Source organism: Tripterygium wilfordii, chromosome 9 (genome assembly GCF_013401445.1).
Source record: "Tripterygium wilfordii isolate XIE 37 chromosome 9, ASM1340144v1, whole genome shotgun sequence".
Lineage (NCBI taxonomy): Eukaryota > Viridiplantae > Streptophyta > Magnoliopsida > Celastrales > Celastraceae > Tripterygium > Tripterygium wilfordii.
The window spans coordinates 4668856-4696636 of record NC_052240.1 but is presented as its reverse complement, the minus strand read 5'-3'; the positions used below and the strand labels follow the sequence as shown (position 1 = coordinate 4696636).

The 27781-nt window shown below is 36.4% G+C and overlaps 2 protein-coding genes and 1 pseudogene across 3 annotated transcripts; 1 reads left to right on the top strand and 2 right to left on the bottom strand.

The window, feature by feature from the left end:
- The first annotated feature begins 1881 nt into the window (after window positions 1-1881).
- Window positions 1882-15045, top strand: LOC120005012 (GTPase-activating protein gyp3). Its single transcript, XM_038854433.1, is given in 19 exon segments — window positions 1882-2265; window positions 2993-3062; window positions 3398-4021; window positions 4125-4310; window positions 4424-4537; window positions 5904-5962; window positions 6190-6256; window positions 6395-6446; window positions 6552-6644; window positions 6765-6848; window positions 7002-7238; window positions 7241-7425; window positions 9364-9425; window positions 10256-10325; window positions 11648-11728; window positions 11830-11931; window positions 12977-13101; window positions 13493-13607; window positions 14568-15045. Coding segments are annotated over 19 exon segments (2499 nt in total). The 5' UTR covers window positions 1882-2206; the 3' UTR covers window positions 14682-15045.
- An 863-nt stretch (window positions 15046-15908) lies between these two features.
- LOC120005011 (probable serine/threonine-protein kinase PBL7) lies at window positions 15909-21897 on the bottom strand. Of its 2 annotated transcripts, XM_038854432.1 has the most exons (6): window positions 21709-21857; window positions 20591-20680; window positions 20283-20497; window positions 18944-19133; window positions 18100-18491; window positions 15909-16390 (listed from the first exon to the last, which is right to left on the bottom strand). In XM_038854432.1, the coding sequence occupies exons 2-6, from the start codon at window positions 20634-20636 to the stop codon at window positions 16127-16129; spliced, it is 1107 nt and encodes a 368-aa protein (XP_038710360.1). In that variant the 5' UTR covers window positions 20637-20680; window positions 21709-21857; the 3' UTR covers window positions 15909-16126. The 2 variants fall into 2 exon arrangements, with proteins under 2 accessions (XP_038710360.1, XP_038710359.1); XM_038854431.1 differs by lacking the exon at window positions 20591-20680 and having other exon boundaries at window positions 21709-21897.
- Window positions 21898-25368: 3471 nt separating this feature from the next.
- On the bottom strand, window positions 25369-26386 carry LOC120005928 (annotated as a pseudogene).
- Window positions 26387-27781: the final 1395 nt, after the last annotated feature.

The following is a 27781-nucleotide window of genomic DNA, read 5'->3' as shown; positions in this document are numbered from 1 at the left end:
TTAAACTATTTTTTTTCCCTCAATTTCTGTTTCTCGAAGGTTTTTTTTCATTGTTAGAGTAAATGACAACAAAGGAAAGCATAATAAAAAGGAACTCGCTTTAAGTATATAATTGCCTTTGCTTTGGTTTTAATTTTTTTATTTCTCCACTCGATGTCTTAATGAGATTTAAGGAACAAAATAATTACTTTTTGTTTTTGTTGAGGGATGGAAAAATGTCACACTTGTATAGTTTAGGGATATAATATTGAAGTTTTTTAAAGTTTGCCAAATAAATTTTTTTCGATATGCCACATAATTTTTCCGACTACTTTTTCACTAATGACGAGATATATAATTTCTCATAATTGAATGACGAAATTGGGTGCAAAAATAATTTTAAGGACGAAAATGAAATCATGTGCATAATTGATGGATGAAAATTATATTTAGCCAAAATGTTTTGGGCTAGTTTTGTTAAACACAGTATAATATGTTTTCCTTTTTTAAAGTAAATTCAAAATATGTCTCATGTGAAGGATCCAAAGATTCCAAAACTCAACACAAACTCTACAAAATGGTTGAGTGAGTTGTTCTTTGAATTCAAATTTAGTGATTCTTTGCCAAATGGTACACGAATTGAACTAAAGAAAGCCTATTTGGTTCTAAATCCATGCCTAAATAATGTGCCTGTTTGGTAAGACGGTCCTATTTCACTAAACATCGCTTATAAACTAGCGGTATCACTCTCAAATTCAAAACTTCAAAAGGTCGAGCAATTTTATTTTACTGTTTACTTTTTTCTTTTAATTCATTTTATTAAATTATAATTAATTTGAAATTTATTTTATACAACAAATAATTTTAAGATAAATATAAAATAATTTTCACAATTTATGAATTATATTATCTAAAATTTTCGTTAAACACCTCACAATTTATGAGCTAAGTTTTTTTTTTCACAAGTTTTAACTAATGTCGAAAATCACAATAATCGCATCTTGATTGAAGCACAGGTTTACTTTAACCAAATTCGCCACGATGCGCAATAAATTTGCCTTGTATATATATGAACATGGACCAAGCTTAACAGTCACAAACTTGTACATGGTTTCCCCAGTGCGTACATCTGGTTTTTACGTTTTACAGCTCACACAACTTGCAAGAAACAATGAAATGGAGCAGGAGAGAAGGAAAAATCAATTTGGTCATGACCTCACGTCAAAAAAGTCCACCTTTTTTTTGAGACAGATATGGTTGCCATTTTCAGTACAGTGGGCCCTACTTGATTGGGACCCTACCTCCACTACCCAGGTGCGGTGATGGCAAATTGGCAATAAATTTTTTTCATGTTGGTTATAAACTTATAAAGAATAATGCTTGAAATATGATGTTAAGTGGATCCTACGTATGTATTAAAAATCAATAATTATTTCAATATCACATAAATGTGAGTGTAAAATTCATATTTTATTTTAGATGAATATAACATTACTCGGTATTAAAAGTGAATATATTTAATCTTTTTTACAATTTTATTTTTACTTAAGGGCTAAGGAGGTTGCTAATATAAGAAAATAAATAAAAAGAAGAGGTTTCTAATTGCCGACACAATGAGAAACCACAGTAACTGTAAAGATCGTCTTGTCAATTGTCACGTGAAGCCAAAATAAAAGTGAAATCTAAAATTTGTTGCCATTATTTACAGTAATTCACAGAATGGAGATCAACAATTAGTGATTTTTATATTTTATACTTTTTTTTTTCTGATAGGTAAATCTTCATAATTATTAGGAAACGAAGAGACTGACAGTGGTTAACGTACGGTTAGGTCTCAAATGCTACAGTAAACGTAATACACTAGATTTTAGCCTCATCGATTCATCATCCAATCCACAACCTTTCTAATCAGATTCAACGTACTAACTCTTCTCTCCTTTGCATCTCTCTCGCCCGCTCCGTTAAAAGGCCATTTCTGGAACTCCGTGTTAAGAAATCGGGTCCCATGTGACGCTAATCTCGCCTACTGCATCTGCATGTGCCACACTCGCACACTACTAAAACCCCACACACTTCGCTGCTTAATTCAGTTGCAGAAAATCAAGGAAGAAAACACAGAGAGAGAAGCAGCCGCGCGCGAGATCTCTTTCCTAGTCTTTTCTTATCTGTCGCCAACTGAAAGCCCACGGATTTAGCGTCACAGACCAATCAAAATCGCTACACGGCAATGAAAGATCCAGCTGTGCTCAACCCCATATACCCTCTCTCCACATTAGAGAACAAGAGGTACGCTTCTTCTTTTCCTCTCAGCCTCTCCCGTATTCCATTTCTGTGGATAATTACTAGAATGTCATCCCAATTTCGCTGTTCAACTGCCTTGATCACGTCGATCGTTGATGAGTCGGCTTCTTGGATTCTGATAGTCAGATTGTTTGAAGTTTCCGTGCTGCTTCGATTTCCTGTTTGTTTTGTGTTCTCTGGAGAATCTCGATTGGAAATTTGGAATTCATCTTCTGTTTGAATTGATAGGGTCAGTGTAATGAGTTTATTTAGGATTCAGTTCTAATGCGGCATGAAATTTTTGATAGGGTCAGTGTAATGGGTTTATTTAGGATTCTAGTTCTAATAATGTGGCATGAAAGTTTTGCTAACTGGAGATTGTTTTGAGGCAATGCTGAGTGATATGGAGAGTACAATTGGACTCTTGAGTGGAATATGTTGTTGTCGAGTTCGAGTCAACGGGTTTTAGAAGCAGAGAGCAGGTAATTTCGTGTTGAATTAGACTTGCTTGAAAATTTGTACATGCCTGTGGTGCTTGGCTGTGTCAGTGCACCTTCTCTTTCCTTACCGAATTCCCCTGGTGTAGTTTAGCTTAAGGTTTAGGTTTAGCTTTTTTCAATTTTTTTTTTTTTGTGTTATCAAGGTAAAAAATGCATTTGAAATTTTCATATGGATTAATCATATAATAGAGTAGTTTGTTTGCTACCAAGAGCTTTATTTTTGTTCTGGACAGGGACGCATATGGTTTTGCAGTGAGACCTCAACACGTGCAAAGGTACAGAGAATATGCTAACATCTACAAGGTATTTTTTGTGCTTGCTCATATTATTTACCTGTTTAGAAGATTTGCTATGTTCCTTTTCTTTTTGATGTCTCTGAAAGCCATTAGACACGTATGTAGAGGTAATGAATAATTTTGGATCGAAATGAATGACAAATGTTCTAATTATAATGATCCAATCAGTTGTGTTTGTCTTGGTTGAGTATAATTTCTTGGGTCCAAGAAACACAATATATTAGAATTAAAAGGTAGTGTTTTTTTTTTTTTCTGCTTTTCTATTTAAGTGGCCAGGAAGTGTAGTTTAGAAATTTTTTGATGAGGAGAAAATGCTTTCCTTGTTTATTCCTATGGATTTAGGAGGAAGAGGAAGAAAGATCAGATAGGTGGAAGACTTTCTTGGAGTGTCAAGCAGAGTCTGCACAATTGCCTGTAAATGGGTTATCTTCAAAGATAGAAAACAAGCCATTCCATACTGAATCTGTGGGGGAAGAGGCAGTTGATAACTTGGTAAAGGATGCTGAGAGAGACAGTTTAAGTAGTAAGGAGAGTGATACTGATTTATACCCTAAAAATGGTTCAGAGGAGGTGTCACAGGCCAATGCAGTGAAAAAAACTCACAAGGTACAGTTATGGACTGAGATTAGACCATCACTTCGGGCCATTGAAGATATGATGAGCATTCGTGTGAAGAAGAAGGGAATTTTATCAAAAGGCGAGCATGGTACTGGTGGAGTAAAACCGCTCTCTACTTTTGAAGATGCTAGATCTGCAAGAGGAGCATCTGAGGAGGACTCTGAGGATGAGTTTTATGATGTGGAGAGGTCAGATCCAATTCAAGATGCTGCTTCAAATGACAATTTAAGTACTTCTGCTTCAGCTGTCACTGCGGCTGATGCAGTCCCCTTGGAATCTTTGTTTCCTTGGAAAGAAGAGTTGGATGTTCTTGTTCGTGGAGGAGTGCCCATGGCTCTTAGGGGGGAGGTACATTATTCTCTTCTCAGCTCTCTCGGCTCTTCCTGACTCATTGATGACATTTTCTTCTACATGGATAATCTTAATGAGCACGTTATACTTCTGATTTCAGCTTTGGCAGGCCTTCGTTGGTGTGAAGGCTCGCCGAGTTGAGAAGTATTACCATGATCTTCTCACTCTGGGAGCTGATTCCCTTACTAAAACCGAGCAACCTACGTCGCAGTTGGAAGTTGATAATAAGAGTTCAGCTACAGACTCTGCATGTGTGCCCGAGAAATGGAAAGGGCAGATTGAGAAGGTCATTACATGCATATTTAGTTTTGGGCTATTGGGTTTCAATTTCTTGCAGTATTTGGATGCTTCTTTCATATCTAGTTCTATCAATACTAGTTTTTTCATTTTTTTGTGCAGGACTTGCCTCGGACCTTCCCAGGTCATCCCGCTTTGGATGATGATGGTAGGAATGCCCTGAGGCGGTTACTTACTGCCTATGCTAGACATAATCCCTCAGTTGGGTACTGTCAGGTATTTGTCTTTCTAAATTGTCACTCACAAAATGATACATGATTTTTGCCCTTTGGTAATTTCGTAACTAAAGTGCTAAGCACATGATCTGTTTCAAAATTATGGCACATTTTACCATAAGCAATATAGCTAACCTTACAATAAGAGGTCAGAAATACTCCCTACAAGGCTACAATTGGCGAACCTGTACTGTCCATTCATTGGACACTTAAACAGCGCTGCATCATCACAAATTTAAGCCTAAAAAACTCAAAAAACTTCCTTCTTCCCTCCTCTGCTTGACAAAACCTTGACAAAAGAAGGCCGATCTAAACCTTTGATTCTGTCTTATTTTCTTGGAAGGTTATTGAATCCCCTTACAAGATTTTGGTGCAAGAAATATGGAGAATTGAATCCCCTTACAAGATTTTGGTGTGGAAGAATAATATCTTCTATCATACATGATATCTCACCTATCTCATTTGCTGAAACTGTTTCCCACTTGCATCAAAGTTCATAGCTCCAGCCTATACAAGGGGCAAGCCAAAACCTGCTGAAGGAAGGGCTTCATAGCCTTACCTTATTATTTGAGAAAGGGGAGGAAATCCTACCCCCCAGTGTAATGGACTACGCAGGCCAGTCTTTCCTTCGACTCCAATACCATTTTGATGAAGGAAAACTAGAAAAACAGCAACAAAGAAGAACAAAATCTAGAGAAGAACTTGTGGAAATTGAAGAATGGACCTTAAAATAGATACTGAGTCTCTAGGGCTAAATTAACCACTGTAGTCTTACTGATAAAGAAGCTGCTTTATATGGAGTCTTACGAGACTATTTATATTAGGTTAACAGACTCTTGTAGAATCCTAAATTCCTAATTCTATCAAACTTTCCTTCTAAAATACTACTTTGATCCCTAAAAAATACAAATCATGATATGGCTCTTGATAGAAATAGACATAATTGAATAACATACTAAAAGGCTGACGATAGTCCCTAATATTAAAAATTTATTTCCCGTAATGTTAAGAAAACCCTGAATTCCTGCTTATACACACTCCATTCATCCCCTCACCTTCTCCCTGCGCTCTTCATAATGTGCCTTAATTGTATCGTGGATATCACTGAGCCAGGATTTTAAAAGTCCAATTTGACTAATCTATTTGGTATTACATTGTAAGAAGAGGCTTTTTTTAACCACACTACAGTTGGTGCTACTTTCGTCAAAAACCGTCTCTTTGCGATGAATGCCTTTCTTTTCTTTTAATAAATTCAATCTCAATGGCCATGGCCTTGCCCTCATCAAAGGCATGTTGTACGCAACGAAGCTAGTCATCCTCACATAGCAACTGGTTCTAATTCCTTGTTGTTTTTAATCTATATGCAGGCTATGAATTTCTTTGCTGGCTTGTTACTACTGCTGATGCCTGAAGAAAACGCCTTTTGGTGGGTTTAGAAACTTAGTTGAGAGTGGCTTTGTTAATTTAAATATTTTTAAATCTCTGGAGGGTTAGCTTTACAAAATATGTTGTTTTTTCTATACACACTCACATTTTGAGCCTTTCATTGGTTTTTTGGCATGATGTGATGTTCTATTTCCAAAGCATCCTTCTCATTTTCCTAGTTGTTATTCTTTATGCGGCGATTAATTTTTTTCTTTTCAAAATTCTCAGGGCATTGATGGGCATTATTGATGACTACTTTGATGGCTACTACTCAGAAAAGATGATAGAACATCAGGTAAAGTTTTCTTAAAGTTCTGTTTCTTTTCAACTACCTGTTGTTTCTCCTTGTATAATAAATGTGAATTAGGTTTTTAGTTGATCAGTTGTCAGCCGCACATGGGTATTCCTCTGATAATGGTTTCCATTTTCTCAGGTTGACCAGCTTGTTTTTGAGGATTTGGTGCGCGAGAGATTTCCTAAATTGGGTTTGCTTTTTTTACTTCTATTTTCATTTGTTTTTGCAATTCTAGAAATGTTTAATTTATGATGCTTGTTGGTGGTTTCTCATGTGACCTTTATTTCTGCTTCAGTCAATCATCTGGATTACCTGGGAGTACAAGTGGGATGGGTTACTGGACCGTGGTTCCTTTCCATATTTACGAACAAACTTCCATGGGAAAGTGGTCAGGTTTTATGCAGTAGTGTCAGAAATCATTTTCTAAAGTTGATCTGATATGATTTGCATGGGTTGTTTTTATAGTTCCTCACAGATTTCTTATCTGATAGTTTTGCCATGACTGCAGTTCTTCGAGTCTGGGATGTACTTCTATTTGAAGGAAACCGTGTCATTCTATTTAGAACAGCTCTTGCGTTGATGGAGTTATATGGTACCGAGTGAAACGTTGTGTTTGTGATAGTATTTTTTGTTCTTGTTTTCTTTGTTGATGATTTATAGCTACTAGTTCAATATGAGGCGAGTTTTTATCATTTTAGGCTTATATAGTTTTTAAAAAACTTTAATTTAGCTCGATGTTTTGCAGGTCCTGCATTGGTAACGACGAAGGATGCTGGAGATGCAGTTACTTTGTTACAGTCTTTGGCCGGCTCAACCTTTGACAGCAGTCAGCTTGTGTTGACTGCTTGTATGGGTTACCAAAATGTTACTGAGACCAGATTAACAGAGTTGAGAGAGAAACATCGGCCATCAATTATAGCTGCTATGGAGGAGAGATCAAAGGTGCTTCAAGCTGGTAGGAATTCTCAAGGTTTGGTATCCAAATGTATAATCTTAAGCATGATCCTAATTCAGTGCTTGTTGAAACAAATAAAGGTGATGGATTGATTGATGCAGACACAAATGGTGATTTATCTCGGTCAGAGTCAGGATCCACTAACACAGAGGTTCTTCTTATGAGCCTGACAGGCAATGGGGAAATGGACTCTGTCCCAGATATTCAAGATCAGGTAGCTTAATTTTTTGCTCATTCGGATGACCTTAACTTCTACCATGTAGAATTGAGGAGATTTAAATCTATCTGCATTAATGCTCAAGATGTTATTCCATGTACAACAGAGGCAAATTCGTACTCAATTCTATTCTAAAGTAGAAATGCACAAATTTATTAGTAGCCTATCTTTTGTCTGAGATTCAGCATTGAACCTGACCGAGCAAGTAGCCAAGTACCCATCATCAGTACCCCATGAATAAACAATTATGTTCTAGGGATGTTCTAGGGATGTTGTAGGATTTGGGATTTTGAGTTTTGAAGAAACAAACCTACCCATCACACCTAAGGCTCCTGTGTGTCACGCATGGTTGCACCACAAACCATGAGAAGCTGTTGTAACAAGTTGTCATCTCTCTTATCATATTAGAACAAAACATTAAATCCTTAGTTCCTTACTTATATGGGCTTATATGCCTCAATCCTAATAAGATTGTATGAATGTAACTTTAGTACCAAAGGCCAAATTAAAACCCCAAAACACATTTAAACCCAGATATGAAATATAATACGATATAGAATAAGACCGCCACATCCAAAATAAATTATGCAAGCTTCTAATTAATTCCTCCATTATCTAACACATGCGAAATCGAAGCAGAGGTCATTTATCCTTTCCACACCTTTTGGAGACTCTAATTGGGTGCTGCACTTATCTGGTGGAAGGACAGAAAATTTGTTGTATGTGCACTCAATTAGAGTCTTGATTGTGCTGAAGCTTTAATCCTATAATCTACATAGTGGGAAGCATTGGTTATCTCTATCACAAGGGTATAGACGTGGTGTGTGCTGATTCCACATCTGTGTACCATTAGGATGGGTGACCAATTCACCTTTCAAACTGGTCTATTGGGTTGAAACATGGCCTCTAATATTGGTATGGAGCCAACCTGGGAATACTACCATGTGGATCGGGTGCATTGCTTGTGCGCCCACCCGCTCCCCCAGGCAACCTGCCAAAGTCTGCTTGCCAAACCCTTGGTGCCGGTGCCAGGGATCGGGTGGGGAAGATTGTCGTGGTGGTATACACAATAGTGTCCTGATCTCACCAGGTGTATAAGCTGAAACCCAGTTTGCTAACCCTGTCTTTACTATGTGTAAAGTGAGAATATCCATTTGGTGTCTCCACAATCAACTATATATTATTTCTGGACACGTACATGTATCTCCTGATAATATTTCGACATTTCTATTATGATTTTTTCTTTCTAGATGAGTGCCATATTGAACAATCAATTTTCGTATCCTTGCCTCCATTAACAGTTCTAAAAAATAAACAACAAAAGCCCATCTAATGTGCACTAGGGACTAATATGTATAACTGATGCCTTCACATATAAAAGAAACCAAAATATAATAAAATAGTTTGGTTGTAAGTGCCACAAGGAGGTAAACTTTATTTTTTTATCTGAGAGAAGAGTTTCATGTATTTGTGGCTCTTTGCATTCTGAAAGTATTTTTCTGGAGAACTTGTAGAAATAAGCTGGAATTGGAGCCTGTTTGTTTTATTTTAATACATTGTGTATTCAATTGATCACAGTCTAAATATGGCATGTCAAGCTTCCCCCCTGAAATTGTTGGAGGGAACTGTGTTATAAATTCTCTTTTAAATGTTATTTTTAGTTTTCTATTAAACATGACATGTCGAGCTTCCCACTGAAATTGTCTTGGGGAACTACATCCCCACTATGAATACTCATTTGAATTTTATTTCCAGTGAGCTCTTGCTGCTCTTTTCTATGAGGTCTGTGTTGATAAGCTCTGCATTCGTGGATCATCTTCTTTATTGATAATAATTTACCTCTTGGCAATTTAGTAGTTTCAAAATTGTTAAAGTCGTAGACTAAAGAAATTTCTTCATGATGCGAGTTGGCTGTTAATTATGAAATACATTCAGGTGTTGTGGTTAAAGGATGAGTTGTGCAAGTTGCTGGAGGAGAAGAGATCTGCTGAACTCAGGTTAGTGTTTCTATTGTGGTGCATGGCGTTATACTTTATGCATACCATGTTATTGAGAGGTGTTTTCATTTTTCTTTGTTCTTAACATATCAGGAATAGCTCCTCTGCCGCATGATAGTGTTCATCTTGTATGGAAGAAAAGTGATTTGTATGATTTACTTTCAGATGCAACCCTTATGTTTGTAAGAAACCTTGTTGTATGTGTCATCAAATCACTTCATACCTGTGTGGAAATTTTTATCTGGTGGGCAGTGATATCTTGGTTGAAATGCCATCCAAGTTGTCTTTTGGATGCTTGTTCATTGAAATGGGATGGGAACTAGAATGGATGTGTGAGTAAAGTCTGTGATGAGCCTTTGTATTCATCTTCTGGGGATTAGCTGGGTTGAGCTTTGTTTTGGATGAACCATGTGTTCTGGTTCAGGAGGACTCATGGCTAATTGGTGCTTCTTTTTTTTGGTGGAGGGAGCTTTAATGTTTTTATATTGTCCAAGCAATGGCCGCCTGCGTTGAACATACATCAAGGAAGAAAGATGACAGTTCATTGTCTGGAACCTCAAAATCAAATCTAGTAATGAAACTTGCCTTAGATTACTTATCATTTTGATTGTTCTTATTCTAGGCTTCATTGGTATTGTAATTAAATAAAGGAAAAGAGCCTTAAATAGAATGCTGTGTTTCAGCTACCAAAGGAGACTATATTATATCCTAGGCTTCTGATTATTTCTTTTGGAGTATACTCCAGTTGTACTTTTTTTATTCTCATTATTTTTGTGTACAGATAGTATGGAGTTGTCATCTTTGTTTTTATTGTTTCCAAATTTTTTCAGAGCTGAGGAGCTGGAGATGGCTTTGATGGAGATGGTGACACAGGATAATCGACGGGAACTGAGTGCTCGGGTATATCCTTTATAACTCCACTCATGGTAGTTTTTCTTCTTTATTTTCTTCATTTTATGCAGGATATGTTTGATTTTGGTGCTGTGGTGGAGCAATTAAAATTTTAAGGCCTTAAGGGTGATTAGCTCAAGTGAACAGATATCATGGTTGATTTCCTTCAAAATGAAAAAAAAAAAGATGCTTGAAGTATTCGTTTTAAAAGTCAGCATGTCAGCAAAACAATCCTCCATGGCAACCTTTAAGCAGCAATAAAGTTGCTTCACTGCAACCTAGGTGCTTACATTCAAACCATGGGAAGAGTCTTAAAATTTATATGGGATAGAGCTACATATATTTTCTCTCCCAATCCCTTCAGGGTTGCTGGAGTTTGTGCATTGCGTTTCAATTTTTTTAGTAAAGCTGTTATAAGGATATTATTACGAATAAAAACTTCATCACAAGTGGGGGGATAATTAGTGAGAACTGAGTGATAGGGAATGAAATGTGACCTTAGTTCTCGTAATCAAATTGTTGACTAGATTATGGTTTTTTTAATCCCTTGGAAAAAGACGTATCCATTTTGAATGATGTAAATTCAGTTAGTGCTTTTAATCGCTAACTTATTGCCCCACTTATATAAGGCATGAAAATTGTTTGGTATCCTGCTAGTGTGTTGGTCGTAACTTGTAAGTGGTGTATTGGCTCTCTCGCATTCTCTTGGTTCATCGTAGCTTATCATTCTGTTTCTTCTGGCTGAAACTAAGGGTAAATAACTCCATAGGTAGCCTCACCTGCGGTGGGCTAGGATTGGGAAAAGGCAGGACTTATGCAACCTTACCCCCACAATGTTGAGAGATTGTTTGATTTGAACCCATGACTTCTAGGTTGTGATGGATCAACCATACCACTAGGCTAAGGGTTTGCCATTTCTTTTTCCTTTGGACGATCCTCTATAATATGAATCAGATGATCTAAAATTCAGAAGATACGGAAAAATATGATTTCTTTTATTGTTTAAATGTAACAATGTACATATGAGCATATGACCCAGTGATAGAGTTGCAAGGGTGCAACCTAGAGGTCACATGTTCAATTCCTGGAAACAGCCTCCACATATTATGTGTGGGTCTGCGTATATCATGTATGTCCCTAACCCCCTGTAGGGTCCTTATGCAGGGCGGTTGTTGTTTTTTGTTTTTATTTTTTATTTTTAATTGTGAATGTGTTTCTGTGATAACTTGATTGTATAATTGATGAAAAGGATATTATTGTGGTATTGACTATCTATGTTGTGTTTTCTGACTCTGTTATTTTGCATGCTGAATATCCATTATGATCTTTAGGTTGAGCAGTTAGAGCAAGAAATTACTGAACTTCGAAGGGCCCTTGCTGATAAGCAGGAGCAAGAGAATGCTATGCTTCAGGTTTAGTTTTTTCAGATGTTCAATTATCATCATATTGTGGAGATGATTGTTTTATATCTCTATACGTTTTTGGTGTAACTGTGAAACTTCTATTTTCATAGGTCTTAATGCGGGTAGAGCATGAGCAGAAGGTTACAGAAGATGCTCGCAGATTTGCTGAGGACGACGCAGCAGCTCAAAGACGTGCTGTTCAAGTGCTTGAGGTCTCTCTCCCTCTCCCTCTCTCATGTTTTTCCACTTAAACTTGTTGATAAATATTCTTGTAGTTTTATTTTGTACACATGATACATTCTGTTGGTCTTAGTGAAGGTCCTGCAAAGAATTTATCTTTTATGGTTGGAAGGGCTATTATTTCATTGTGGATCATACTCTTTTTTAATTGCGTCACTGCTTCCATTTGAGATTTGCAGAATGACCATCTTTCTCATGTGTGGAATCATTTTATGAGAAGTTACTTACTGTTCATATCACCTAAACCCCTTTGCACACTGCTTTTGTAGAGCCTCAAAGCACTTCTTCTATTTCATTTTGGTTTTCAGTGTAAATTTCACTATTACAATGTAATTTCTTTGGTATATATATGTTAGCATCTGTTGTCTTCCGCTGGACTTCTTTCCTTGCTATTGGTGGAGTAATTCATGTAGCTCTTATTTATACAATCTGCTTATGTCTTTCTGAGTGTATGCTAGTGTATTCTTTTCCTTTTTTCTATTTACGGTCTGGTGTTGAGCATGAGCTTTGTTTACTGAACTTGCTCGAACCAACCTTTTTCGTTGAGGGAAAATAAAAAGAAACCTTAAATCTCCAAACCTAGTTTGTCTTTAAACACCAGATTAAAATCCTAAAGCAGGCCTTGAAGTTGAATTGATACTGGTGCCTTACTTCAACATGCAACATGTACAAGACATTCTCAAATGCTTTTACCGGTGTTGTGTTTCTAACATGAAGAGGTTCCAGCTAGAATGCTTATATTAACTTTTCTTAAAATTAAATTTTGTATGTTTAAATGGTGTCATACTGAGAATTTAGGAGTAAATCAAATAACAGTTACCTTTGTTTTTTTGAGGCATAAACTAATGCAGACATAGGTTTCTTTTCTCTACTGCTTTGCCTTTCTAATTCTGATGGAGTGAGCCAAGCTTGTGATTTTGGACATACCATAGAGTATTCATTTATTATGTATGTTCATTCCTTGTGCTTTTTGTGTCAGTCTGCATTTAACAGTATCAGTATTTGTAACATTGTCAGAATAAATATGAAGAGGCCCTTGCTTCACTTGCTGAAATGGAGAAAAGAGCAGTTATGGCAGAATCGATGTTGGAAGCTACATTGCAATATCAATCTGGCCAACTTAAAGCACAACCATCTCCGCGGTTTGTTGTGACTTTTGCTTGTGGGAAATTTTTATACCTGGATGATGTTTCATTTTCTTTGCTCCATGTATCACATTTTTGGAGAATGTTGTTTTTACTTCCTAGCTTGTTATATGCTCTCTATTTAGTCGAATTCATCAACCCCCTTTGGGCACTGTGTCAATGAATTGATTTATCATCTTTGAAAAAAAAAGATCTGTCGTTGCCTTACCTATTTCCAGTTCAAATTTCAAAATATTAACTACATGCTTCCCTGTTACCTGGAGAGGATCAAAAGAATTAAGTATGCTCACATGCATCATTCTATAGGTGTTAAAGTACTTCTTCATGGTTAGATATCTAATTTTTTGCATTTGTTTTTATTTTTTTTCCTGGTCTTGTTTGTTTGCAGATCTTCGCATTCTTCCCAACTAGACAGCAATCAAGATGTCATGCAAGACCCTCCTGCAAGAAAAATTAGCTTGCTAGCTCGACCATTTGGACTTGGCTGGCGTGATAGAAACAAGGTTAGTCATGTACCAATCTACTGCTTCATGCATATAGTTGATGAGGCTTTTTGTCTGGCTGACAAATAGGACAAAAGACAAAGCATCAAACATTAGATTTATGCTTTATGTGATCAGAACGTGATAGAAAATCTTCTAAAGTAGAACTCTACTCTTAGGATCTTTAATCAAATGCTCTCAGAAATATATGGACTTGTTGAATTCCCAATAAATGTCTGGCAACCTTTTCAATTAACTTAGTTGTAGACGTAACCCATCATTGAGGAAAAATTATAGATCTACTGCATTGTGATTGTGCTTCCTTTGTCTATCGTAGAAGTTTGATGTGTTGAATTGCCTGCCTTTTGTCAAAGTATTGGTCCTTTAGCCATTATGTAACCAGGGAGCTTGCGTCTGATTGGCATATACTTATTCTCTTAATTTTAACAAGACGGCTGTTCAAGTTTTGGGCAAGATGGGTGTGATAATTGACTGTTTATTTTAGAAAGTAATTCTTTATTCGCAGATCACAGTTTTTCGTGATATTATCATCAAAGTCTTAAGTTGTCATTGTTGTTTTTGCTGGACAAGTTATTGACCATCCAAATTGTCAGAACAACTTTAAATTTTTTTCCAGTTATTGTTTTGAAGAAAGGGTTGTAGTACCTGTTCGGATGACTGGTGATTTCTGAATGGAAAGGTATCGTTTGATGACATCCACGCGAATGGTATAAAAATCGTCTTTGCATGGATTTTTTATAATATTGGAATTCGGCCACCAAGGGTTTAGAATGCTGCAATAAAACTAACAGTATACCAGTTTGATGCTTTTTAAGTCCCCAGAAGATTGATTGATACCATTTCGTTTATGTTGATATGTTTTGTGAGTGGTACAAGTAGCTTTTACCATGCATTTTCTGTCTTTTAACATGATTGTTGCTTTGTGCCTTCAACTAATAGCGTGCTGATTGAGTGCAGCAGGGTAATCCCACCAAGGTAGACGAGCCAAACAACAACAGCTCCTCTAATGAGCAACAGAGTCCTAGAGTTGAGCAAAAAGATGGTAATGGCCTTCCAGTAGAAGATAAAGAGTAGAGAATATCCACCTTCAACCTTTAACTGTTGTTGGATTGGAAGCTTTTTTTTTCTCTCTGTACCTATGTGAGTTCTTAGATTAGTTATTTGTATGTACATTTTGGACAGAGTGAAGGTAGAGCTAATATCCATTTATTTTTTGTTCATTATGTTGTAATAATGAATGATGGAATAGAAGAGAAGAAGAATGTAAGAAGAAACATGAGATCAACAGTAAAACAATTGTATAATCTGTGCATCTCCTGCATACCTCAGCCACTCAGCCTCGGAGAATCCTGGTTTAATAATTATTTTCCACTTGAATTTTTTTTTTCTTTTTTGTAACTTTATATATTATAAAAAGCATCCTATAATTTGTTGGGTATTGTTCTCTGTAGACGCCTTGATGTAAATATGTTCAATCAAGCATATTAGTATTTGAAAAGGTTATGTTTAGATATCGTTTGCTCTATGAACTCATTGCAGGACACCAGTGGCAGAAACATCAGAAGATGGAGATATCATTGTAGATGAGAGACTTGATGAATACTCATTGCAGGACACCAGTGGACACATCAGAATATGGAGATATCATTGTAGATAAGAGACTTGATGAACACTCATTGCAGGACACCAGTGGAAGAAACCATCAGAAGATGGAGATATCATTGTAGATGAGAGACTTTATGAATACGGCGTGAGGATTGCGGCATTGCTTCACTGCTCTAATCTGAAATGGTAGTGTTGCTTAAATTGCAGCTGTAGTTCTGCATACATATGTAAATATTAAAGTTGTTCCTGCATGTTTATTTGGTGGAGTTGAGAGCAGGAGTCCACTAGTGAACTGTGTGTGACCTTTGATAACTGGACAATCTAGCCATGTTAAATTAGGATTGGACGTGTCAGTTAGAAACATTCTTGGCGCACTGCTTTACATATACATCAGGTAAACTAGTGAATGTGACCCCGCACTCAAAATACAGAGATTTCAAGCTTTACATAAATAGCGTGGACGAGCCGGCGCACACCCCGCAGGATCCTGCACTATTATTAATTCAGGCAAAAAAAAATTTACAAGTAGCACCAACAGCAAATGCCGATTGGTCATCTTTAAGAAAAACCAGCTTTTCTTAGATACAAGGCCTGAAGCTCTAACGTACATAAAAATTTTGGGTTGAGAAAGGGAAAGTGAAATGAAAATGAATGCGAAAAGAAAAGAAAAAAGGGCGGGGGGTGGAAAGATGTGTCTTGCTACCTGGAGTGATGCAAAATTTGATCAACAGAGAGAGAGAGTAGCATAACACTGAACATCCATCCAGTGACTCTGAATCAACGGAATCCATTTGGACTCGACATCCTGAAAATAGCACTCCAGCGAGCTAGCTCATGCAACATTTCTCTCAGGGGCTTCGAAGGATTTTCCTGTCTTTGTCTACTTTTAAGGCTTTAATATCAACACAAAATATTCACCGTTCTCTTCGGGATCTAGGAGTGGAAGAGCCTGAGTGAGAATTCTGGACTGGCTGGGTTTCTGGATTATATTTCTGGGAAGCAAGGTAAGAAAGAGCAGTTACAACATCAGCTATAAGAGGTCTCATAGTAGGCTCTTCTTGAACACACATTGCGTCAACAGCAAGAGCTTGGTATAACCCCCTCATAGGATATTGGCCTTGGAGAAGAGGGTCAGGCATCAATGAGAATTTCCTCCGATCATTAAACAAAGGCCGTGCCTGCAACATAGCAAAAGTGTTACCAAGAGTTGTACTATTTGCCATAATTTTACCAGAAATATTCCAGTTACTCCTAAATTAATATTCCACTTACTCCTAAGTGAACTGATGTGAAAAGTAGAGAAAATTCAATCATGAGAAGTGAACAAAAGAAGAGAGGTCAAATGACATGGATGGATGTAACAAAGAATGATATGGACGTGGTAGGATTAATGAAGAGAGTAGCTTTTTGAAATAAGGAAAACCAATAAAACCCAGAAAAGAATAGCTATTGAATGTTACATAATTTTATCAGTAGTCAATCACAAATAATTGGAGTTAAGGCTTTCGATGATGATGATAACCACTTCAAGAGCAATTAAACCAGGTTGCTGCAAAAAAAAGGTAGACACAGTTACAAGCCAGACATGAGCATGTTCAAGCATAAGCTCAAAAATAAGTGACTTCCAAGCCAGGTCAAGCTTGGTTAGGTAGTTCAACAACCTCAAGCAGCCAAGCTTGTCATAGACATGAGCCAATAGGATTTAAACTTTCTTCTTTCACAACCTTAATAATCACCAAGCTCTTGTTTATAAAATGAAATTCAATTCCAAAGTAATTTTGTAAATCCAGTTGCCATGATCTTTTGGGTGCCGTGCACTTTAACTTTCATAAAAAAAATTTGCGCAAAAATACTCTTAACTGAGAGCCCAATAAATTCCCTATACTCTATTTCAATTATATTCAAAAGCATACACTTTTTTTTTTGTTGTACAATATACCACAAATATTATAAATTTTACAATTTTAACTTCTGACTTTTGACCATATAGACCACCTTGTGCCTATTCCTTTGAAAGCATAGAATCATAGTCAATATGTTGAGAAGAAAGTCTAAGCCTCTCTCATTTAGACACAATTCCAGCACATGTGCATGTCATATACCTGAGCTGAAATGTTGGACTTAAGCATACTTCTTTTACACCTGTAACGGCCATCACTCCTCATTGATACAATGGGAGATCTCCTCATTTTTGCAAGTTCCAGTTCATGAAATTCCCCTTTTAAGTGAAATTTATGGAAATATCACAAAGTAATATCCCTCTATGTTATTTCAATCAAATTTAAAAGTGTCCTTATTTTGTCTTCTAATACACTACCAATTCCTCATGAATCCATATCCACGACCTTGCGATTTCCGAGAACATGAGACTAAGCTGCTTTTGTCTACATATTTTGAAAGAAGATCATACCCTTGACTGATCCAGCAAGTCAATATGAATACCTCATGAACCTTGACCTCAGTCCTTGATTGCCAAAGGTTCTGTTGGCGAAGAATGAACATGACTAGAGAGGGCAAACTAGAGATCTGTAATCAATACTGTCTATATAACAAGGGGATCCATAGTTCTATATCTACCCATGACAACATGACAAGATAATGACTGAGGTCTAGAAGGTTAGACTGGCAAAAAAGGGCCTTTTGGTTTGCCTATGCAAATATACATTGTATGTAGAAAAAAACATGATTATTGGTAGCTAGATATTACACCTCAAAAGGTTTGACGCATAAAGGTTAGATAGACTCTACGCCTGATTAAACAATCCACACTAATAATTAAACGCAAATTTATACTTCAATAGCTGCTTTTATCAAGACAGAGGTCTCTTGTATAACGATTTCAGTAAAAGCAAATCAAAATAAACAGAAAAGGGATAGCTTTTTTTACCCATGCAACCATATTATGCTCTGCAGCACCTCTTGAATGCTCTATAGCTCTTCTGCCAGTGATAATCTCAAGGAGGACAACCCCAAAGCTATAAACATCCGATCTCAGTGTAAGCTGACCTGTCATTGCATATTCAGGAGCACAATATCCATAGGTTCCCATCACTCTAGTTGATACATGGGTGTTATCCCCTACTGGACCCAATTTGGCCAGGCCAAAATCAGACAGTTTAGGATGGTAGTCGTCACTAAGTAAAATATTGGAGCATTTCAAATCACGATATATAACTGGAGGGTTAGCTTTGTCATGCAAATACTCCAATCCCTTTGCAGCACCAGCAGCTATCTTCATTCTTGTATTCCAGTCAAGTCGTTTCCTATCAGGTGGCAAGTCTGGAAGTTACAAAAACGTAAGAACAACCGAAGTGAGTCTGAGTATGTCACATAAAAGGATAAACAAAGCAATCTCAATTATTACAGTAGCAAAAAGAAGTTAGCCATCAGCCTCATAACACAAGCTTCGGTTCTTCAGCACAACAAACTAGCGACGGATGACTAGAAAGGCATGTCTTTGGGTCATCCATCTTTAGAAACCCTCCCCTATAGGTTTTTTTTTGGGTGAAAGAAGAGGAATAATCCATTCAACTTCAGTGTCGATATTGTTGAACTTTTCAATGCTAGTAAAATATAAATTCCCAATTTTTTTTTCCTAGGGTTGAATAACTCATCTCAAAAGTTTTGTTGGCAAGCCAAAAGCTGAGCACAAAAGGCTACTTCTAGAGGCATAATGTCTGACATCAAAATTTTCAGACACAAGGTTTAGTGACATTTTATGCTATACCTACCATGTAGATGGTCTTCCAATGATCCAAGTGGCATGTATTCATAGACCAATAATCTCTGATCCCCATCAGCACAGTAACCTATTAAGTTTACAAGATTAGGATGATGAAGGAGGCTCAACATCAAAACTTCAACAAGGAATTCTCTGTTTCCTTGAAGCCCGTTGCGGTCAAGTTGCTTGACGGCAGCAACCTACAATTTGGGGAACAAATTCAAGTTAAACCACAAGCTTATCACATATTGCCCAAACTCGATAATCAAAGAATATTTCATGGTGACAGTACAAATATCAAACCCACAATCGCACCTTATGAGTGAAACCACTCCTGCAACAGCTTTTAAGCTACAATGTTAACATAATTAAATAAATGCATTTTTGGCATTTATTTGGCATGAAGTCTCAAATGATCAGAGTTCTTAGCAAGGATTTGGTTATTGAGGATATTTGGATTTTGGAAATTCCACAATGGTTTATGCACAATATTGTTTCTCGATAATTCATGATAGAGTTTTGAAAAGTTATGCTCACTTGTCAATTGTCATTCAATTATAAAAACCAAGCAGCTGTTTCTCTATCTTGTAAAGACTGAACATTCGAAATCAGTGTACCAAAACGAGTAAGAGTTGATGTAGAAAGTGCTCAAGAATTTTACACCCTACCTTAGATGTCATCAGGGAATTATCAAGGTATATTTAGCCACCAATAGTTTTATAATAATGGGCTTCTTTCCTTAGTTGGCTAGTAGCTTGGGAAGCTATTATTGCAGGTAACTTGCTGAGAAAAAGGAGTCAGGTTCATGTTCACTACTGTTATGTGTGTAACAGTAGTAGGAAAGATGTTCTTCATTTATTAATTCACTTCTCCGTGACCAAGGAACTATGGAAAACTGTTCTCACCGATAGGGGTCGGTCAGAAAACGCAACAGCTTGTAAGAACTTGCATCTATTTGGAAGGAAAGCTGATTTCCCAAGCAAAAGAAAGAGGAAAACTTGGATGGCAGTGTTCACAGAGTCTTTTGGACTATTTGGAAGGTTAGAAACAGCAGATGCTTTGAGAATTTAGAATCATATCCTAACAAGCTCAAAACCGTTGTTGTTGACAACTTTTTTGTCTCATTAAAGGAAACATAATGAATGGGGAGAGTTTTGAGGAGCTTTTCCCTTTTCCTCTTTTGTTGATTTTTCTCTTCCTTTAAGCCAGAGCTACTTGCTTTGTTCTTATTTAAATACATTTACTTTTTGTCCATCATAAAATTATAATAATGGGGATAGGAACAAAAGTCAGGCCTGTATTATGAACATAAGTGTTTTAGAATGGTTAGTTTGACCGAAATCAACAACCTGATGAGTACTCTCCAGCCGCCCTTTATATACTCGGCCAAATCCTCCTTCTCCCAAAAGACAATCTGCCCGGAAATTCTTTGTTGCAGCAGCCAATTCACGAAACGTGAATGCATGTGCTGCAATGTGATCAGAAGATTCAGAACCTCCATCTGTGAAGCCCTCCTTTAAAGATGCCTCCTTTACATCACCAGCTAAGTTTAACTTCACTTTGTCTAAATTAACCAGAAAACGAACATGGAATTAAAATTCGAAAAAGAACAAAATTGAAGGTAACAAAAAATAGGATAAGCATGAGGGCTGTTTACCTAACAACAGTAAATGACATAAGCAAATGCCAAAAGCAGGTTTCATTGGAATGACAGGACAATTACAGAAGTACACTTGTCATTAATTTCTTAGAAAGAAAACAAGAACCATGAATGACTTATTCTAGAATGTTATTAATCACTCAAAACCATTAGTATAGAACGGTTAAGAATCATAGATAGTTGGATACATTCTAAATAGACAGAATTCTTGTCTAATCGTTCAAGCAAACATGACCATACACAATATGAAAGCATGCATTTAGATTAAAGAGTACAAGATTGAAGCATTGTCTTATCATGCCAATACAATTAACCTGTTCCTTCCCTTAGAATTATAATATGAAATAAATAAACATCTAAACCGGGCAGGTTCCAAGGAATTTAATGTAATTTATTAAGTTCAACGAACAAATATGGATTCATGATTCTAAGTAGCAGCTTGAACCAAGCCTCCGAGAAATTATATAAGTGAATGGACCTCAGGTAAACACGTTCAAATGATTAAATTCACCCCCTTCCATCTACTTCTGCTTTGGGATGGTGACTTAATCAATCCACCTCCTTTCAATTAAATATTCCACGTATTGCCTCCCATGGTTATCAAGCGAAAATCCGACTCGCTAGTGATGAAAGTGTGGAAAGTTTTCAAATGAGTAAATTCACCTCTTTTCATCGCGTGAGCTTGAATGGTAATTCTAAGCTATTGGGATAGTTGGTGATTCAACAGCCAACATAGTAAGCCATTAAAAAACTAATCACAAAAAAGGAAATCCCATGAATCCCAATCAAAACAACTCAAAATTCCCATAAAATTGTATTCATTTATCCACAATTGAATTCCAAACTGACCCACATTGCTTCAGAGCAAGAATAAAATATGCATCAACAAAGACATTATTCTCAATCAGAATCCACACAGTAGAGGGCAGATCCCAGTAAAATCGCAGGTACATAAATGACTGACTCAAACAGTTATTTAAACATAATGCGTCATTCAATTGGAGAATTGTATAACTACATGCGCATTAAACCTTGCCAAATTTATAAACTTTGATACTTAATAAGTAATAGTTGAAGCGTGATTTAGGATTTGCGAAAATTAATGATTGAAATACCTGAAGTGGTTGATGCGATCCGATCCTTAGGTCTGTCGTTGTGCTTTTTGTGGAGATTTTTGCTCGATTTTCCAGAACAAGGAAAGCAACCCATTCCCCTGTTCTGCTTGTCTCAATTGCCTCCAAGTGCCACTCCCAGAGTCAGAGAGGAGAGAGAAGGGGACAAAATCAGAACAAACACCTGGAGAGAGTAATATTGGTCTTTGGACAGAAAGCTACACAAATTTGTTTCTTTTCATTTTGGTCCCTTTATTTGCATTTTTGGCTTTATGTTTTACCACAATTGTAGGGCAAGCTTCAATCTTTTTCTATTTTTATTTGGTTTTCCACTACATAAAAATTTACCTATGTGGATGTCATGGTTTTTTTTTTTTTTTTAACATTCAGGTATTATCCGTTGTGTGGGGTATCTCTATAGGGGTTCATACCCTTCTCTCACAGATTTATTTCTATATAGCAACTTGGGCAGGGGTGGACCCAGCCTCCTGAGAGTATGGGATTGGGTTGGAAAAAATATTTGCGGGGGTCCGGGGCAGCCCCAAAATTTTTTTGGGTTATTTATGATACATTAGTCATTTATTTATAAGTCATAAGTTTTGAGCCTTTATATAATACATTAGTGGTTTAATTATATTTTTCATCACTGAAAGATAGGGATCGTTCAATTTTAACACTCAAATATTTTTTGTTACAATGCTATCATCCATTGTTTTAAAATGAGACTATTCGAGAACTCAGGCAGAATTTAAATATTTTCGGTTAGGATCATGCTGATATGACATATAGTCAATTATTATTGATCAATATATATTTATGTGGCAAAAGAATTAAAAAAAATCTGACTTGTTAAAATGCAATGGTAAAGTGTTATTGAGTCAATAAAGATGTTGTCTTTTACTGATGTGACTGTATTGTAAAATGCGTTTTGCTTATGTAGCTGTATTGGGATAAGTGTTTTGCTGATGTGGATGTATTGATATTTGATGTTTTGATGTAGTTTTGTTGTGGATAATATAGAGGAATTGAATGTTGTTGGCCTCCATGTTGGGTGGGAAGAGAAATTGTATAGAAATTTGTATTTTGTTGATGTGGTTGTATTGAAATATGTGTTTTGCTGATGTGACTGTATTACAATACCTGTTTGACTTGACTTTTTGTGTAATAAAGGTGGGACCAGACCAACATTTTTGTTGGCTCAGCAAAAATAAGAAACCATTGCATTTGCCCAACCGCTCACTCTCTCTCTTCTGCGACTCTCTCTCTCCTTTACTGAAAAAAACCGCCAATGGAAGATAAATATCAGTTGTCATGGGTTTCTTCCATAAGAGAAGGATCTTAACTGGAATACAGGTTGATTCATTCACAATTGGTGATACGATCGGAGAGATTTGAGTAAGGGGTTTTATTTGGTAGAATGGGTTTTTCCTTGGGGGTTTTTGTCTAAATCCGATTTCTTTAAATGGGTTTATGTCGTTGAATAGGTTTATGGCATGAACTGTGCTGTGAAATTGTTAGCAACCATCCGTATTGAATGAGAACCATCGGAAATCGTCATCGCCGGAGAAGGGGATTTGGCAATATATCATTTTATTTTTTTGCCATATAAACATTTCTTCACTAAAATTTGTGGACTTTAATACCACATCAGCATTGACCTTGTCCGTTACTATATCAATTCTGACTGAATCTCTTAAATGTCTCATTTTGGAACAATGGGCGACGACTTTGTAACAAAAAATCTTTCGATGCTAAAAGTCAACGACGCCTATCTTTTGATGACTAAAAATATAATTAACCCTACATTAGTCTAAAGAATAAGTTACTAGTTTTGGACATTTAAAAGCATTCAAAAACATTAAGAGTAATCATAGATAATCAACAAATAAGAGGAAATCAAGAGTAATAAACGAAGTTCATTCAATAATCAAAGGAAGGGCTCCATTAGAGCCCTAGCAAGCGGATTAGTTGCTCATATCATTCAAATACAAAATCATATCCAGAATTGCAGTCATAATTACAAGAAATAGAGAGAGATCCTAGCTCTTCTCCTTACTCCTATACTGCCTTCCAAGCTCTCAAAACCCTAGTTTCTCAAGAATTGTTCAAGAATGTCTAAAACCCTCAAAAACTACCCTTATATCCTTCCCCAAACCCATATGTCATTTATATTACAACTCTATGTTGTTTTGGGCTGGTCCCACTTGAGTTTGGGGTAGTTTAGGGAAGTTGAAAATTATAAATTGCTACTCTGGGTAACTTCCGATAGATCGGACGTGGTTTCCGATCCATAAGAATTCTTCTCAGGTTCAAAAACTACAACTTGCTTTAAGTGCTCCGATCGATCAGGATTGACCTCCGATTGATCGATTTTCAGCTCTGTCTTCAAATTCGTTTGATTTTGATCCGATTTGGTTCCTTTTCTCCAATGCGTGCCTCGACACCTGAAATGTGCAAATAACAACCTCAAGGGAAATATCAATCCTAAATTTATTTTAAACGATACAAGATTGCATGTAAAAAGGATGTATAATTATATGTATATAATTAGCACATCAGGTGGGCAAATTATGATTTTTATAATAAATAGGTTTCTTTTTAGTGAGATATTACTGAATGAAAGTTTATGCACAATCGAATAATGAAATATTTTTAATTTTTTTTAAAAAAAAGTTGTATCTTTTTTTAGTGAGATGCTGGTGGTGGTGCACCAAACAGGAATTTAGTGGGTCTTATTCCAACACAATTTTCACACAATTTTAATACAATTCTCCAATTTTTCTCAAGTGGACAATTTTGAAGTAATTTTTGGCGACATTTGTTTGGGAATTACATTTATAGCCTTGATATAAGAGTGGAATTCCCTTAATACCCTTATGATAGGGTAAGCCTCGTTCTGATCATTGATGACGATGCAAAGGTGGTTCAGTTTCGGAATATGTTTGCCATCCAACTATGGAGCGCATGATGAACAATTTTATTTATATTTAGTTGTATAATATTTTATATTAAGCCTCATATTTCAAAATATATCTAACCTTTTTTTGTTTATTAAATTAATTAAAATATTAAATATTTATTTAGTATTTATTTCAATCTGCAAGATAAAAGTAAAATATCCCTGTACATAATTTGTCATAACAATTTTAACAGCATAATACTAAGAGCAAAAGTATAATCAAATACTACCAACATTTTAGGCACCATATCTACAACCATTTTTAACCAACATTTAAATTATCAGAATCAATGCTATTATCAAAATTGTTTAGACCTTAGAAAAGTTTGTACTATCTGACATGATTTACTTTTTGGTATTCGGTAGTGCCAGTCATACATAGATATATTCATCCCCAAAACAAAAATTCAATCAAATATCACGACTCCTTGGGACTTGGGGGCCAAAGAAAACTCTAGATATTTAGATCACCCCCCAAGTAGATGACAGGGTATTGGTGTAGGGAGTTAGGTCTCTCAGGAAGGATTCATCCCAAAATCAGCCACCCCACAGTACCGATCCTTTTCAATCTTAATAATGAAAAGAGAGTAACTGTCCAGTTCCAATATTTGAACATGAAAGAAATAATAATAATAAATAAAAAAGATTTGTGATTAAGGATCAAAACCTTATATATATATATATATATATATATTGATCCTTAATCACAAATCTTTTTGACCATCAACCATTGCAACGGTTCCTCGCCAGAGTGTATTATCATAGACAACAATCCCATCAATTTTCACTAACTTCATTAACAAAAGCAAAGTCGAAACTGCCTGCATTTCCTTGTTCTAGTAGCTTGTCAAGAACAGGCAGAGCCGCTGACTCTATAAAATCGATTTTGTGTTCGACGCCAGCCTTTTTGATGAACGACAATCCTATTTCGTACGACTTGCGATTCAAATCTATGGCCACAATCTGCAGCAAAAATATAATGTATTTGTCATCATATATTCATAAAGATTATCAACTGTATATGATGCCACATGTAATAAAATACAAATAATTAAGCGTAATCACATGCCTTGCCATCATCAGGGATAGAAAGAGCACCGAGAAGAAGAGAGTAACCAGTGAAAACTCCAATTTCAATTGTCTTTTTGGCATTAATCAGCTTCAGAAGCATGGATAAGAACTAACCTTCATCTGGTGCTGTACCCATGTAAGCCCTGCATGATAACAAATCAAGTTACAGCCTTATAGGTTTATCTCTTGAGTTTCTCTGATGATCTAACGTATTCAGTTATCCCCACATTGTAACTTTGACAATGATAATGAAATCTATAGATACACACACACGACAAGGGGTGTATATAGGCAAATAAATAGTCCAAAATTTTTTTTTCAAGTTTCAGCCAAAAGAACAAGACAGTAGTCAATTTATAAGTAGTTACTTTGGATGTTTTGCAGCAGTGACTTCCCTCATCTCCTTGAGAGGTTCTACTTCACGGGGGAACACACTAGTCTCCAGGATGTACTACCAAATCATGACATTAATAGGTTTGAAGATACATACATACATACATATATATATATAGAAGAAATGTAGATAATGAAAACATTGATAACAATAAAGGAATAAACCAGCGCAGGTACCTTGTAGAGTTCTTCACTCTGCAAGAGCCCCCTAGACTTAGAGACAGTATCACTGGATGATTTCTGCAAGGCTTTCTCCATGTCTCTGAAACTATTTCCATAAAAGGTAGCTAGGTAGCTGATATCAACGGAACTTTATACCAAAAAAATCTAGCTACTTTCTATTTTAGTTCGTCGATAAAAACGTGTGTAAAATTACATGTGGTGAGCAAATTATTTATGTCTGGGATGAACCCACAATTAATAAAGAATCATAAAACTCTCAGGACCCATCAAATTCAGCAACCACAGTCCACAGACAATAACCAAGCGCAAGAAGCGGATAACCAATCAATCCAAAAGGAGTTTTTTTGGTTTTGTCACCCGTACAAATTTTTATTGGACATATAATGTACAGTTGAAATTAATTTGATATTTAGCACCGTGCCGTTGTTAGAAACAGCGGCATTTCTTTGTCTTTAACGGAGCCGCTATTCATAATAGTGGTTCCGTTAAACTTAATCAAGCCGCTGTTGGAAACAGTGGCTATGATTAAAAAATATCCAGCGGATAGGTGATGGCATGATAGGTGTTCAATCAATTGCTTCATTGACTGCATCAGTTTGTTCTCTTACTGGATCAACATGTAGTGCTCTCTTGCATGGAGATGGCCAACTATCTAACAACACTTGCTCGCTTTAAATGTGCTGTGCAATGAAGTCCACTGATGCTGTGAAGACAATGTTTCTACAATGAACATATTTCAGATAAGTATATTAAAGACATAAATAGCATAGTCAATTGGAAGCGACAACGAATTCGTTTCCCGTCCTATAATCCTCTTGAGAACCACAACAATGAAGAGCCTGCTTCTCAGAACTTGAAGGGCTTGTAAGTTTTAAGGCCTTTGTACAAACCCTCAATGGCACCACTTGCCGCAGCTATGGCAACAAGAAAGCAGACCAGATTCAAAAGCTGGAGGAGTAACCACTTGATACTTCCCTGTCTAACCATAGTCTGCTGATGTGCAGTTTTACAGTCAAATAAACCGCCAATGGCCAATACGCAATGGCTCCAAGGAGCACTATTATGTCATTGAAGAAGGGCAATGCCATGGCAACCACCGTGACCGTCACAACATAACTCTGCCTGATGTGCAATTTTACTGGAAAATAAACTGTCAATGGCCAATACGCAATGGCTCCAAGGAGCGCTATTATGTCATTGAAGAAGGGCAATGCCATGGCAACCACCGTGGCCGTCACAACATATGCTCCAAGGAGCACTATTATTAATCATAGCCGCTGTTTCCAACAGCGGCTTTGATTAAATTTAACGGAACCGCTATTGACAATAACGGCTCCACTAAAGATAAAGAAATGCCGCTGTTTCTAACAGCAGCACGTTAATTTCAACTAGGCGTTATATGTTCAATAAAAATTTGTATGGGTGACAAAATGAAAAAAACCTCATCCAAAAGAAGAAAAGATAAGGACA

Excerpts from the sequence above, each read along its gene's own strand:
- LOC120005011 (XM_038854431.1), bottom strand. The coding sequence starts at position 21,802 with ATGGGTTGCTTTCCTTGTTCTGGAAAATCGAGCAAAAATCTCCACAAA. Across the intron at positions 18,492-18,943 it reads ATTGGAAGACCATCTACATG|ACTTGCCACCTGATAGGAAA; the intron begins GTAGGTATAGCA and ends TGTAACTTCCAG. Across the intron at positions 16,391-18,099 it reads AGCATAATATGGTTGCATGG|GCACGGCCTTTGTTTAATGA; the intron begins GTAAAAAAAGCT and ends GCTATGTTGCAG.